This window comes from Phytophthora cinnamomi (assembly GCF_018691715.1).
Source record: "Phytophthora cinnamomi strain GKB4 chromosome Unknown Contig42, whole genome shotgun sequence".
NCBI lineage: Eukaryota > Oomycota > Peronosporomycetes > Peronosporales > Peronosporaceae > Phytophthora > Phytophthora cinnamomi.
The window spans coordinates 307,898-322,163 of NW_027150975.1; the positions used below are offsets into that span (position 1 = coordinate 307,898).

The following is a 14,266-nucleotide window of genomic DNA, read 5'->3' on the forward strand; positions in this document are numbered from 1 at the left end:
AAGACTAACGAGCCGTTAAACACGTCCAACAGAGCTGTACCGGAGTAGCAGTGAGCCGGCGACGTTACCTCCGGTGTCCTGAGAACCACGATGCCCGTTATGTTATGTAGGAAGAGGTGGTGCGACTTACTACGCTGAGGGTCGATTTACTACGCCGTCTCGCATTTTTGTCTTCGGAATTCATTTTATCTCAGAGGATCGATCTAAGCCCTAAATCCGGGCGACAAAATGTCTGCGGTCTGCAAACCACAATAATAATATGTGCTAATTCTGGAGAAGGAACCAAACAATAAACATCCACAGCGCCACAGCGTGTACATTTTCATTTTTAAAAATATCGCGGCTCTGCGTGCGTGTGACTTGTTCTTCTTTTACGCTATTAATCGTTAGCAAATGTTAAGAGCCAGCCTAGTACATGTGCGGGTACAAGTAACACAGCTTTGGTTTTGGTGCTCGGGGTCGCACCCATCGAAATGTTAGGCCAGGCAGCTGATCGGAAAAGGTGCACACAGCCCACAGCAAAATCCGCTGTTTGCCGAGATCGGCGGGATAGCGGCCATGTCGTCTTGTGCGAACCGGTCGGGTCTCGACTCGAGATGGATGGCGTGCGATCGGCGCGAAAGGTCGCTCTCGGGCGGCACGGCAGGTTTGGAGGGACGTCATTGTACACATGGCTCGAGCGGTGGCTGGGACGCCGCGGCTTCATTACGCACTGTACTCGTAGCGAAGCGAAGCCGCTATACTAATCACGGCGACTAATGTAATGACCCGCGGATGGCTGCCGTTGACAGCGAGCGTCGCGTTGTCAAGAGCACTAAGCTAGCGTGGGATGGTTTTCATCATGGTTTTCATCATGGTTTTCAACGGGCGGTCCGGTGCTCGATTCCGGTAGCCCGGAAACGTCAAGTCAGGCCTTATTTCAGCAGCAGCGGCACAATCCATCCCAGGCGCGGCGAAATGGATTACGCCTGAGATCGATCGCTTGGGCACAGCGTATTGGGCGATCGGCGCGCGCGCTAACCCAGCTAGCGCAAGGATCACACAGAACGCCAAGTGCTGAGAAAGGCGAGTCAACGCGATCGGCGATGCCTGTCAGGCCTCGTGGTGTAAGGGACGCTCGGCTCAGGGCGCAGTGCAGTGCAGCGTGCTCATTCCTCAATTTGCCCGTAGCACGGCGGATTCCCCAGCCCCTGGACTCTTTTAAGACCACGCGGGCGGACCTCGTTCGATAGACACGGCATGCGGCTCGCGGGCGTTCGCGGCGGTCCGCGCTGGCGTCGTCCGCCAGCCGCGTAGCGCGTACTGGAACCCCATCATGATCAAGAACTACCAGATTGTTCGACTCAGGGCACGGGCGACTACTTCGCCGTCAAGGGCGTGGACCTACCCCGCGCACTTTAACTCAGGCGCGACTCAACGTCAACAACTACGACTTCTTCACGGACGACAACAGCTCCATCTGGAAGGACGACATCGCCTACCTCTCGGAGGCGGGCGCCAACGCCGATGCGGCTGTACGCCGTGGACCCGTCAAGAATCGCACGACGACTTCATGTGCGAGCTGCGCAAGGTACGGCATGTACGCTCGTGGACCTGGGCGCCACCTGCGAACACTCCATCACGGTGGACGAAATTACCCGGCCTGCTACCCAGGCGCGCTCAAGACGCGCGGCCAGCAGATCATCACCGAGTTCGCCCAGTATGACCAACGCTGGGCTTCAGCGCCGGCAACGGGTGAACAACGTTGGTGGACGACGCCTCCACCGGCGCCCCGTGCCAGAAGAAGTTCATCCGAGACATGCGCGCCTTCATCGGCGGCTGCTCGTCCCACACCATGCGCAGCATCCCCGTGGGCGTCGTGATGGCCGACCCGGACACCACCCAGAACAACCGCCAGCTCAACGCGCAGTACTACAACTGCCGCACGGACTCGAGCGACAAGTACGGGGGGGGAACGCGCGCCGGTGGTACGGGCTCAACACGTACGAGTACTGCAACGGTGATGTGACGACGTTGGCCGACGCCGATGGTTTCTCACGCAGCTGCTGACGGACTTCGCAGCACAGCATGTCCATCCCGAGTCATGCTGACCGAGGTACGGCTGCGTGAATCAAAGCTTCCCACGGTGGGCAAGTACGGGCGCAGCGCACGTGGCGCCAGGCCGGCTGGCTGCTGGGCGACGACTTCCCGCAAGGTATTCTCCGGCGGCTTCGCCTTCGGTACTCGACCGAGATGGCCAACTCGGACGGCTCGGGCTCGTCCGCTTCGGCATACCCGTTCACGTCGTACGGCGCGCAGAACTACAGCCGGGCTACTACTCGCCCGGGGACTGCGACTGGATCAGCTTTCCTTGTGCTCGTACAACCCGATGCCGAACTTCTACAACCTTTCGACGCACTACAATGACACGGACTTCTCGATCCGAGTCCTCGTCACTGACTTCACGGCCGACTCCGGATCGCTCGAGTCCCCGGACTGCCCGTCGGGCTACTCGACTCTCGCGAGGACTCGACATTAAGGAGTCGGACAGCGTCACGGACGAGTCGTGCCCATCCGAGGTGCTCAACTACAAGTGCTCAGGTCAGACGGCCAGCGACTGGACCAGCTACGAGGGCACCACGTCCAGCGCCGCCAGCGGCAGGAGACCGCCGAGAGCAGCGGCGACTCATCCGATGCTTCGGCTGTGAGCATGTCAGTAGCCTCAGCGCTGCTGGTGGGTTCCGTGATCTTCACGCTGCTGTAGACAGCGTCCTTTTGAAGATGTGTCGTTGAATGGTAGAAGAACCGTAAAGGCAGCGAGCGCTGGTCGGCGAGGACAGCCGATGAATCCCCAGATAATAAACAAGCTGCAAAGATATTGTATTTTTAAGCTAAACTGTTGGGGCGTTGCCGAAGCTTCACGTGGTGTTAGTGGACGTCTTATCATGTTGGCGTAGACTCTGCGCAGTAGAGCTCTAAGTGTGTGTCTTGGCGAGGCAATAGCATTAATTTTGCCCGATCGACCAGACGATCGTGAGTAACATGGAGGGGCGGAGCAACATTTTTGTAGAGCAGTAGGTGATTGCTCTACTTGCAAGTAGGTTACTTTTGGGAACTGTAGCGATTTTAGCCATCGCGATACTGGTGTGTACAACCCCCGCCCGCGTTCATTACCTCAGAGGAATATTAATTTTAAAATTGGATTAATCAACGAGAGCAGTTCAGTTTCCGGTTTGGCTGGATCATGTTGCAGAATTAGATGACTCGAGGTAACCCTGTACAATAACGTGGAACCGGAAGCGAGTCGGAGGTTACGAATGCCGGTGGTGGCCCCAAATCCTTATTCAAGGTGTGTGGGTAAAATGTCGGTTTGTACTATAGAATTTGGGACCGCCCTTCGTGCGCGTTTTCAATCCCGTAGCAACACTGAAAGATGTGACAAAATCAAAAACTTAAAATGAGCTGGTGCTGAATGGATTCCCCGAAGTGTGCCAATTGCTAGGGCAGCCTCCTTCGACACGCCGCAAATCCAGCTTTGCTGGTTTACCACGAACATGAAAAACAACTTCTTCGGGCGTCGTTCGCCCCACGGTACGGCTATTAGCGCTTGTAGAGACTGCACAAATTATTGCAGCAGACGGCATAAACCGTACAGCTCGGTACGATGTAGCACCTTTTGAGATAAAGCTATGGCAGTTCTACTTCGCTTGTAAAGTTGTACCGCACGGTATTGCTACAATTGGTGTGCAACCTGCTTGCAAGTACATGCAATCACCTACTCACGCGCTTTACAAAGTGGCTAGATCTACTTGTTTTTTGATTAATTCCTCTACCCGTGGCGTGTGCTCCCTCTCTTGGTTGCTGCGTGAGACGAAACGAGTCCCACGACTAGAATTCTACCGCAACCACCGTGTTTTGCCACCGTTGGTCAACAAGTATGCCGTGGTTGCTACCTAGCTTCATCGTGCCGTGTCCGTGATTGAAGCTGGTTGATAGCTATGCAGCTTGCTGAACAACAATCGACCCAAACCGCGTATCCACGTAGAGAGTGTCCGCGTTCGAAGTGTCCTGGGTCACTCGTGAGAATATCAGGGCATACGAGCGTCTGACTTGATAAGGGGACACTTGCCGTTGGACGGTCACCATCAGGTCAATATCGAGACAAGAGACGCTGAACTCGTCTTACTTGGCGTTTGTATGCCGCTGGTTGTAGCACATTCGAACCTCAAGTCGGTCACTCCTCAATTCACCTGCGGCCCCGCGCGTCCACATTTGCAGTCAGGCGAATGCAGCACATCCCTCGATCATGCGACGCATTGCAGCAGTGGCAATGGCAATAGCTTCGCCGCAGCTGCCATGGCGCTGAGCTACACGAACCCCGTCACCATCAAGGGGCTACAAGATGTTCGACGCCAAGACGGGCGGGCCTTCCCCGTCAAGGGCATCGACTACTACCCGCTTGCCCCAACACAGCGGGGGACATGGACGCCAACAACCTCGATTTCTTCACGGACGACAACGAGGGCATCACAACGGACATCGAGTACCTGGCCGCCGGAATAACGCCGTCCAGTGTACGCCGTGGACCGTCAAGTCGACCTCTTCATGTGTGCGCTGCGGAGCCAAGGGCATGTACGCACTGGTGGATGCTAGCGCCAGCGCAGAACTGCTCCATCACGGTGGACGAGTACCCGGCGTGCTACTGAACTGAAGACTCGCGGGGAGCAGATCATCTCGAGTTCGCCCAATTACGACAACGTGCTGGCGTTCAGTGCAGACAGCAGAGTGAATAGCATCGTCGACGACGCGTGGACCAACGCCCGTGCAAGGAAAGAGTTCATTAGAGACATGAGGGCGTTCTGGGGGCTGCTCGAGCGCCAGGGATAATATCCCTGTGGGGGGGTGGTCATGGCCGACCCGGACACTACCAACAACAACCGAGAGGTGAATTCAAATACTACAACTGCAGGACGGACTCAGTGAGTACGGGGAGCGCGGAATGGTACGGACTCAACACGTATCGGTACTGCAACGCTAAGATCCTTGGAGTTGGCGTCGTCCGGTGGGTTTGAGAAGCTACTGACGGACTTTTTCGTCCTATGACCTGACGATCCCCGTCCTGCTCACGGAGTTCGGCTGTGTGAACCCGAGCTTCCCGACTGTGGACGGGTATGACGCAACGCACGTGGCTGCAGGCGGGGTGGCTGTTCGACTCGACGTTCCGTGACGTGTTTGCAGGTGGATTCGCTTTTGAATACTCGACGGAGAACGCCAATGCGAAGGACAAATCGCCCTACCCGTTCACGAGCTACGGAGCTCAGAACTACAGGCTGGGCTACACTTTTCGCCGGAGGATTGCGACCACGAGTCCAGTTCCTTGCGTTTGGCAATGCCAAACTACGACAACCTGGCGCGGAACAGTACAATGCCTGAAATGTCTCGGTAGAGCGCAGGACGACTTCACGCCGACCGAACCGCTTTACCGTCGTGCTGACGGCTTTGCTGCCTCGCTGACGTTACGTGGGGAGGCGGATGGCGTCCTCGATAGTTTGACCTGCCCGTCTACTGCTCAGCGGTACGAGTGCCCCGACCAGGAACCGAGTGGAAACTGGGCCCCAACGATGCTGGTTCCAGCTCGACGGCGTCGTCAAGACTTCTGACAGCAGAAGGCTGGAAGTTCAGTTACGTCGAGATCAGGAACGGGTACGACCGATGGGTGGCAACACGAGCTCTCCGTCCTCGAAGTTGACCTGGTCCGTTGCGATGGTTGGCGTGGTGGCGACTCTTGTTAGCGTTCTTATCTAATAATAGCCCAGACACAGTCGTTTGGTAAATATATTAGAGCTATGAAAATAGGGAAATGAGCGTTGATAAAACCGTACCAATGAATCCACAAAGAGATCAAACTACAAATACCAGCGTCATGTATTTGAACAAAGGGATATGATCTTGTCGAGGGGCCAATTTGTGGTGAGCACTGAAGTGCAAGTGCCTTGATCACTTTCGTCGCTTCGTTCATTTTTTGAAAAGCGATCCGGACGCAAGCCAGCCACCAACCAGTCAGCATGAACCTCGCTGCAACTCTCACAGTGCTGGTTGCTGCTCGCTGTCTCGAATGTGGAGGGCTACACGAACCCGGTCACCATCAAGGGCTACCAGATGTTCGACGCCAGACTGGCAGCCCCGTCGCCATTAGGCATCGACTACTACCCCGTCCCAATGCGGAATTTTTCGCTGAACGACAACAACATCGACTTCTTCACGGACGACCAGGAAGACGTTGGGGCCAGACATCAGTATCTTGCTGCTACGGGTGCCAATGCCGTGCGTTTATACGCCGTGGACCTTCAAGTCTTTTGATGCGTTCATGTGTGCTCTGCGTGCAAAAGGCATATACGCTTTCTCATCGATCTTGCAGCCAGGTACGCTGACGAATTTTTTGTTACCGCAATCACCGTGTTCATTAATAGCTAAGATTGGTGTGTTTCAGCTGCCAGAACTGCGCGATAACGAGGATGCGTACCCGGCTTGCTACAGTGCTGGCCTTAAGAGCCGTGGGGAGCAAATTATCCTCGCTTTCGCGCAGTACGATAACGATGCTGGTACGTTAGAATTAGCTGCTCCGTAGTTGTGCGCTGGTGTTCATACAGCCCTGACCCATATTTGCTCGTTTAACAGGGTTTCAGTGCTGGGAACAGTGAACAATGAAGTTAGATGCCTCAGTCAATGCACCTTGCCAGAAGAAGTTTATTCGCGACATGCGCGCACCTTCATCGCAAGTTGTAAGAGCATCCGCCAGATTCCTGTTGGTGTTGTCCTCGCTGATCCGCTCTAACCAGCAATAACCGCCCGAGTTAACGCCAAATACTACAACTGCCGCACCGATGCCACTGACGTACACGAAAACGCCGAGTGGTACGGACTCAATGCGTACCAATACTGTGACAACACTGCCAAGACAATCACGGACGCTGGAGCTGCCGGCTTCAAACAGCTCAGACGGACTTCCTGTCGTATAACCTTGACGATCCCTGGCGGTACTGACCGAGTACGGGTGCCTGAACGCGAATTTCCCGAAGGTTGGCGATTACGAAGTAGCCCAGCGCGCACGTGGCTTCCAGACTGGTTGGTTGTACTCGTCAGACTTTCGCAGGTCTTCTCTGGGGTTCGCCTTCGAAATTGCTCTACTGAGCTTCAAAACTCGGCATTCTCCCACGCCAGCATCGGTTTACCCTTTTACAAGTTATGGTCCGCAGGAACTACGGATCGGCTACTTCTCTCCTGCCGACTGCGATCATACTTCTGTGGCGTGTGTGTGTACAACCCGATGCCGAACTACGACAACCTGACTGCGCAGTATAGCGCAACCAAGCATTTCAAATTAGATTATGGCCGCCTTCACTAGCGATCGTGTCACGATTCCGACGTGCCCAACTGGTTTCCCAAATTGTCGGAAATTACGTGGGCCTCTGACGGTAATAAGAGTTTGACGTGTCCAACGGCAGTGCAAGAAAGCAATACATGCTCCGGTCAAAGTCGAGAATTGGTACCTGGGCAGGCATCGGGATCGGGTACAGTTAGCGGCAGCAGTGGCAGCAACACCACCACTACCACCAGCAGCAAAACGGTTTCGTCTTCGACTACCAGTACCACCACCCGAGCGGAATACCTCCCAGTTTTCTCTTGCTGCATCTTTGTGTCCGTCACGTTGCTCTCGGCAATTCACAGGCACGCTGTTTTGAAGATCTTCCGATGTTCGATACGACGATACTTTTAGCAAAGCTTTTATACTGCTTCGTAGCATATGATTAAATTTTACTACCGTAGATTTTAAGGAAATAGAATGAGACGCCCCCTCGTCCTGGAAAGCAGAAGTGCGTGATCGGTCTCTGGTGGGCAAAACCATCATGTCCAGAAATATCTTCGTAATGCACTCTTTGTCGCCACTGGCGACTCGCCAATCAGTCGAGGCCGGTTGGCATCAAAGCGAAAGCAAAACTTGCATCGTTGACGTGAACGAAAAGACCTGCTCGTGCATTCATTTCCAACACAACATAATCCATCTTACTAATCCAGATGACTGAACTCCAGTTTGGTTGAGTGGCGCGTCGAATAGCACGGGCGGATGAAATCGTCAGCATACCAGGCTCGAAAATGTTGATGATATCGAGGCTTCTCTCTCAAATACAGCGGGTGTTGTCCACCCTGGGGTGAAGCATTACTGAAAAGATAAGTGAGAGTAGGTTGGGTGGGTAGGCAGTTCATGTGCGCGCATTTCCGATAAGAACACGTAAAGGAAACATTTTTCGAGACGCGGCGCAATACATAAACGTTGGTCTTCTCTGAATATAGAAAATGCATGGTGATACCCTATTCCAACGGGGCTATAGCCATCGTAGCGGCACAATTTGAAGATTTAAAATGGTTTTGTCGTTGTTAAAGCTAGTGTCTATATGCAGTCCATGTTCGGCACAATGTTTGATTGTCGTGTTACATGTTCGTCGTTTCTGTAGGCTTAAGTCGACTGGACGAGTGCCAGTGCGTCGCGGAAGCAAGACATCATCTTTTCGATGGCCCAATCGGGCGTTTCGGGGAGTTACTGGCAGGTAGACCAAGCTGGAGATCAAGTGCCAGGTCAATAGGTAAAGTACTTCTATCAATTTTCCATACGGGAAATTGTAATATCTGGGACGAACCTGGACATGTGATGTTCTTGGCGTGCACAGGATCGTGCTCATGCCCTTGCCCGGGCTACATGTGTACGAACAAATAGGTGAGCTCGATGGGGAAAATCAGCATCAAATCGGTATAAGCATTTTGCGGTACCTTGGCGTAAAGCTAGCTGTGTAGCTCGAAGTGACATCAAAGGCAACCCTTTGTCATCCCTATGTCATTACAGATATCATGAAAGCTTAGCTGTCAACCAATGAACTTACATGTTTGTTCATGTAGCTGACAACATCTTTCGGGGACGGAACGCACACGGGGAACAACCAGTAGTAGTGCTTCTCGGCGTGGTGACCTGGGATCTAAGGTGCAAATCATACACGTAGCGTTACAATACTGTTAATAAAGGTTTAGCATTGAAGATTGTAGTTCGTACCGAAACGTTGGGTAGGTCGCTGATGGCGTGGCCAATTGCTCACTCTGGGCTAAATTCAAATTGGTGAGAAACACTTTGGAAACTAACCAGAAAAGTTACCAACACAACCATACTTACTTTCTCAGAAGAACGTACTGCTCATCCATGCAAGTCAGGCGTCGATGCATGAGCCAAGCAATGCCATCGACGGTCGATACTGAATGGTGACACGAGCTCTCCTCCACCTAAAACCACGAATAGCAGACTATTGATGACTTTGTCGTGGTCCGCTAGATTACAAAACCAATGCAACAATAGGCAAGTATTTCAGAGAAAGGCAAATTACTCGCGGTGAAGAACGTCTCCAAACGTACGCGCCAAACTGATTGCGGCATGCGTGAAGGAAAGTCCATTAGAGCGCTGGTGTGGAAATACCGTGCAGCACACCGTACTTCACCAATCAGCGAGAAGAAGAACAGGTTTGTTCGGCACGGATATCTACAAATGACGCATCAACACACTGTAGAAAACCACGGCATTTGACGCGTTCCCCACAGCCATACTACCTTCTCTCACGTGGCGCATCTTCCAGCACAGCCGAGTTCAATGCGTGAATGATCGCCCCACCGAACGATGTGGCCGTCTTAATCGTTCGAAGCTGAACATCGACACATCTGCCCGATTCTCGCCCGTGTACTGCATCCCCATGAACGCCTGCGCGCAGTCCTCCACGACCAGCAGGTTGTTTACTGCGCGCGACCTCAGGAACCTCATCTAACGGAAAGCGCGAGCCGAAAATGTGGAGCGTCATCGCTTTTCGTTTTCTGCATGCACCCGCAGACAACCACCAACAAAATCAGCCCGTCACCCACACACCGCAACAAGATACTGTATCCTTAAAACTCTATCACTTGCATCCGTGACGGCCTTCCCTATTCCAACTGCTCCACATCCACCGCCAGCGTCCCCGGGTTCAGATCCACCGGCACCGGCGCAGTCCATGGTAACGCAGCGTAAGAGCATATCCGGGGATGGTGATGGCGCTACCCAGCACCTCGGTCCCCGCAGGCTTCAAAGTTTGCAACAACAGGTCGAACCCCGTCCTAATATGGCAGAACATCGAACAAATAAGCCCCACAGTCCCTGTCCGCACTGCACTGCAGCGCCTCGTCACCTGATCGAGAGCGTGACCATCAGCGTGGCCGCTGGGGTCCCACAGACTCGTGATCTTCTGCTCGAAATCCTGGCGCTGCTGCTCCCTCAGCTGCAGACACGCCGCCAGCCCCGCGCCAATGTCCCGGTACGTCACGTCCAGCTTCTTGCGGGGAAAATCGCCCACACGGGCGGAGGCGGACGGCGCTCAATTGACCTGCCCACAATAAAACAATAAAAGCGAAAGTTATGTTGTGATGCATAGGTCAGAAATTGACGTACAGTGTTGGTGGTGTTGTCAGTTGGGAGGCGATGGAGATGAGTGCTATTAACTGTTAAAGGGAGACGCATACCAGATGGTTTGAGGCGGCAGGGGCGTGGGGAAGAGCTCATGCTCGACGGGAGGAGGTGCGCAGGTGTGCGAATTCGTCGACTGACTTATTGCGAAGTGACGTGCTGTGTGGTTCAGCATTGGTTTGATCGGCCAATCAGTGGGAAGGTGATGCTAAGTGATACGCCTTTGATAACGGTGGTCAGTGGATAGCAGAAGTTTATTACTATTGTTTCAGTATGCTGAGTAGTTGACGCTTTTATAGGTGAAGTCTGCTGTGCATGTGTGCGGAACCACCAGAAAGATACGCGGTAATCTGTTGGGGATGCGGCTGGAAGCGCAGCTCGCGGTCATAATGGGAGCATCACCCGCGCTTGCGTTTGGCTGTCGCAGAACGTGTGTGTGCTGTCGTAAAGGCAGGAAGGGGGGTCTTCCTCGCAAAGGAAACAAATTGTGCGCGGAGACGAGAAAGTGGATATGGTTCCCACCTTCGAGAAAATATCGGTCCCGTGTCCTCGATCGTCAAGTTAAACCATAGTCGCTCATGCGGATGGTGTACTCCGGTGCTTTGGTATGCTGCTTGTTTTCAGCATAAATTACAAAGGAATTAAAGCGGGAAGTGTCTGCCTTGAGCAACGCGTCAACAAACCAACTTTACATATATTTCAAGTCATGCAGCTCAACGTAGGAATAGCCACGTACGTACATGTGTTGGCGGCGCAGTTTACTATAAAACATATCGTGCAGAGTGTTTCGGTGCAGAGCGCCGTCATCAAAACCAGCAGGTCCTTAAATCAGCGTTGCCAGGTCGCCAGCAACGTGGCAGACGCAGCCGACGAATTGAGAAGTTTCTCCGCATCGCGTAGGGTGTAGAATATTGTGGATGCCAAGGACGAATCTCTGCTGTTGTAGGAAGGAGCAGCGCCAACTGTACCCGATCCCGAGCCGCTTGCCTGCATGGTGCTCGAGAGTTCGGACTGTAGCAAGTATAAGCCTGCACTCGCCACCACGTAATTTCCGACAATTTAGGAAACCAGTTGGGCACGTCGGAATCGTGACATGATCGCTAGTGAAGGCGGCCACGCTGGATTCGCAAATGTCAGTTTGCTTATAATGCGCGGTCAGGTTGTCGTAGTTCCGGGATGGGTTGTACACACGCCACAGAAGTATGATCGCAGTCGGCAGGAGAGAAGTAGCGAAGTCCGTAGTTCTTGCGGACCATAACTTGTAAAGGGTAAACCGATGATGGTGTAGTCAATGGCTTTACCCTGTAAAATAAAGAGTTCAGCTGCTGCCATGTTCCTTGATCGGACGAATGGACATGAAAAGATCCCTTGCGGGACGTGAAGAGGTGCGACTACTCCATTGGATCCGCCGATGTCCTCACCGCATCGCTACCGGTCGTTGCACCATGGAAGCTAGTGGCAGCCAAGCCTGGTGTCGCCACGCCGGACGGAAAAACAGGCGCGTCCGACTCGACGTACTACGTGTCACTCAGCGACCACATCAAGCACGCGCACCACCAGCCAGGACGAGGGCTTCCTGCTGCTGTCCTCCACTCGGAACAATACGCCGGATCGGTGTGGAGTCTCGGGCGCTGGCAATCCCACTTGACGTACATGAGCACAGGTCTCATGTACTCCGTTCCCTCAAGCCAACATCGAGTACTTCCCAGGACATTGGGCGCCTCCGACGCTCAGCTCAGCACGGTCGCAGTGGTGCGTGCACTGCCCTGGTCGTTCAAAGGTGCTTTTCGGGCTGCTGCCGGACGTTTTTTCCCCCATCTACGGCCAGCGGTTCACGCCATGTTGTTCTTCGGCTGCATTACGACGTCGCTGTTTCACTTGTTGCTGTCAATTCACAGCGCCACAGACTCATTGACGATTGTGTCGTTCACGCTGCTGCTGTTGGGGGCTACGGTTGAAGATTGTCGTTATGGCGGGCAGTGATGGCGAATCGTTGGTGGCGCATCGAGTTCTACTGCTGCAGCAAAATCGCCGAAGAGAGGTCGATGGAGGCGAAGCTAACAGAGGAAGAGTCAAAACGAAAGTGCAGCCAGAGGGACGCGACTGCAGACCACGGTGTATCTCTGTCCTTCGCTAGCGAAATGGTGGGCTACTGGGTGGGTGCAATGCTGAGCAACAAGTCGGAGTGGGGGTGGGGGCCTCGATGGGCCAGCAGTTCGCCTTCCTCGCATTTATCCCCATGATCACAGTTCTTCCGTCGCTGAGGTACTTCTACGAGCCGACGGAAAACGAATTATGCCGCTAGAAAGAGCAAGTCGCAGGGATCACGGCTTATGCTGCAGCGGCGTGCTACGTGGCAGCCAGTGTGTTTTCTGGTTTCGGCGGGCGCCTTGTTCGTGCAAAATGCTGCCTGGGGAACTTCCTCAAGGTGGCGTATATGATTTCAGCGCCTTCGAGTACGGGGCGCTGAAGGCGATGGAGAACTACCGTCACGTTTGCCTCGATTGTCGTGTACCGGTTGCATATTCTACTACCTCGGTACGAGGCGCCGTGGCATGACGGTACTTCGTAACGGGCCTCGTGGTAGCAAGTTTCTCTCTGCTTAACGTATTGCTGGTGTTTCAAGTGAATGAGACGTTTGGGATCCACCTCCCTTCCTGGTTTTGCGATGGGCGACGCTGCGGGCGAAATCGTTTGCGCGTAGTTCCAGTATGCTCCCGGTGGCGCAAATGTTCCGTCGCAGTGTGTCCAGAACAGCAAGAAGATTGGCGTTTGCACTTCTCACGAGCGTGACGAATCTCGCTCAGGCGTTTACCAACACCATATCGAATATGCTGCTCCACATTTGGCCGCGTTGAGCTCAAAAAAGGATCTTCAGAGACAGCCGCATGACTTCGGTGGTGTGTGGAAGCTGTCGGTCCTAACGAGTATCATCGCTGGTACCAGTGGTGTTCTGACGACTCAGTTGCTTCTAAGGGCCCGTCAACTCGAAGAAATGAGGGGCATCAACTCTCCCCGACCACAAGCGCTGCGATTGTTTGTAGGTCTCTACGGTTTTGGATTTGTGTGGGTGATCGTGCTAAGTATGCTGGCGATATTCTCTCCATGCCGTAATGCTTTGTCGGTGGGCATGGCTGCCAATAACAAGGCGAAAACAGCACCGAATTTACAGCAGATTTTTTGAGAGTAGAAACGCTGTAATTCTTGCTTGATGGAGTTACGGTTCAGCTCCTTATTTTGAGGTTTAACACAATTCAACCACGACAGCCCAAAATTGAGCACAGTGACCGTTTGTTGTATTTCTTGCATACATACAATCGGGTTTTACCCTACCATTGTCTTTCGTTTTGCCAGCTATTTCCACGTTTTACTACTAGTATGTGATCAGGGATGTCTTTACGAGAGTCCTATTAGCTTTTCAGTTTGTTGCTTGTGGGGATTCGACGACTTGTGGAGGATTGAGGAGATGCAGAATCTAGCTTTCCTTTTGCTGCAAGTCAGCACTAGCCAACGACAGTGAAGGTGATAATGATTCGATGTCGAAGGATTTTCTGGAGATGGCGGCTTGACTCTGCTGTTGCGAGGCCGATTAATGCTCTTAACCGTTTGTGCTTCTGCGGGCCGTTTTGAACTGATCCAAGTCGGAGGGAGGCTTAGCTGAATGCCGCTGAGTTCAATAATTACTACAGCTGCCTGCTTTGTCCCTGGCCACGCTTCAAATGACAACTGTGAAATCGAAGGTCGGGTTTTCTTGTA

General features: G+C 53.3%; 4 protein-coding genes across 4 annotated transcripts; 3 read left to right on the forward strand and 1 right to left on the reverse strand.

The window, feature by feature from the left end:
* Window positions 1-1,744: 1,744 nt before the first annotated feature.
* IUM83_14202 (ATP-binding Cassette (ABC) Superfamily) lies at window positions 1,745-2,406 on the forward strand (the record flags this gene model as incomplete). Its single annotated transcript, XM_067938928.1, has 2 exons — window positions 1,745-1,982; window positions 2,117-2,406. 2 exons carry the CDS (start codon window positions 1,745-1,747, stop codon window positions 2,404-2,406), a joined length of 528 nt encoding a protein of 175 aa, XP_067791057.1.
* Window positions 2,407-4,460: 2,054 nt separating this feature from the next.
* IUM83_14203 (putative glycoside hydrolase) lies at window positions 4,461-4,866 on the forward strand (the record flags this gene model as incomplete). The annotated part of the gene is made up of 2 exons (XM_067938929.1): window positions 4,461-4,553; window positions 4,693-4,866. 2 exons carry the CDS (start codon window positions 4,461-4,463, stop codon window positions 4,864-4,866), a joined length of 267 nt encoding a protein of 88 aa, XP_067791068.1.
* A 1,272-nt stretch (window positions 4,867-6,138) lies between these two features.
* On the forward strand, window positions 6,139-6,680 carry IUM83_14204 (Glycoside hydrolase; the record flags this gene model as incomplete). Its single annotated transcript, XM_067938930.1, has 3 exons — window positions 6,139-6,303; window positions 6,470-6,581; window positions 6,658-6,680. The coding sequence occupies 3 exons, from the start codon at window positions 6,139-6,141 to the stop codon at window positions 6,678-6,680; spliced, it is 300 nt and encodes a 99-aa protein (XP_067791039.1).
* A 3,424-nt stretch (window positions 6,681-10,104) lies between these two features.
* IUM83_14205 (uncharacterized protein) lies at window positions 10,105-10,376 on the reverse strand (the record flags this gene model as incomplete). Its single annotated transcript, XM_067938931.1, has 2 exons — window positions 10,105-10,164; window positions 10,236-10,376. 2 exons carry the CDS (start codon window positions 10,374-10,376, stop codon window positions 10,105-10,107), a joined length of 201 nt encoding a protein of 66 aa, XP_067791064.1.
* Window positions 10,377-14,266: the final 3,890 nt, after the last annotated feature.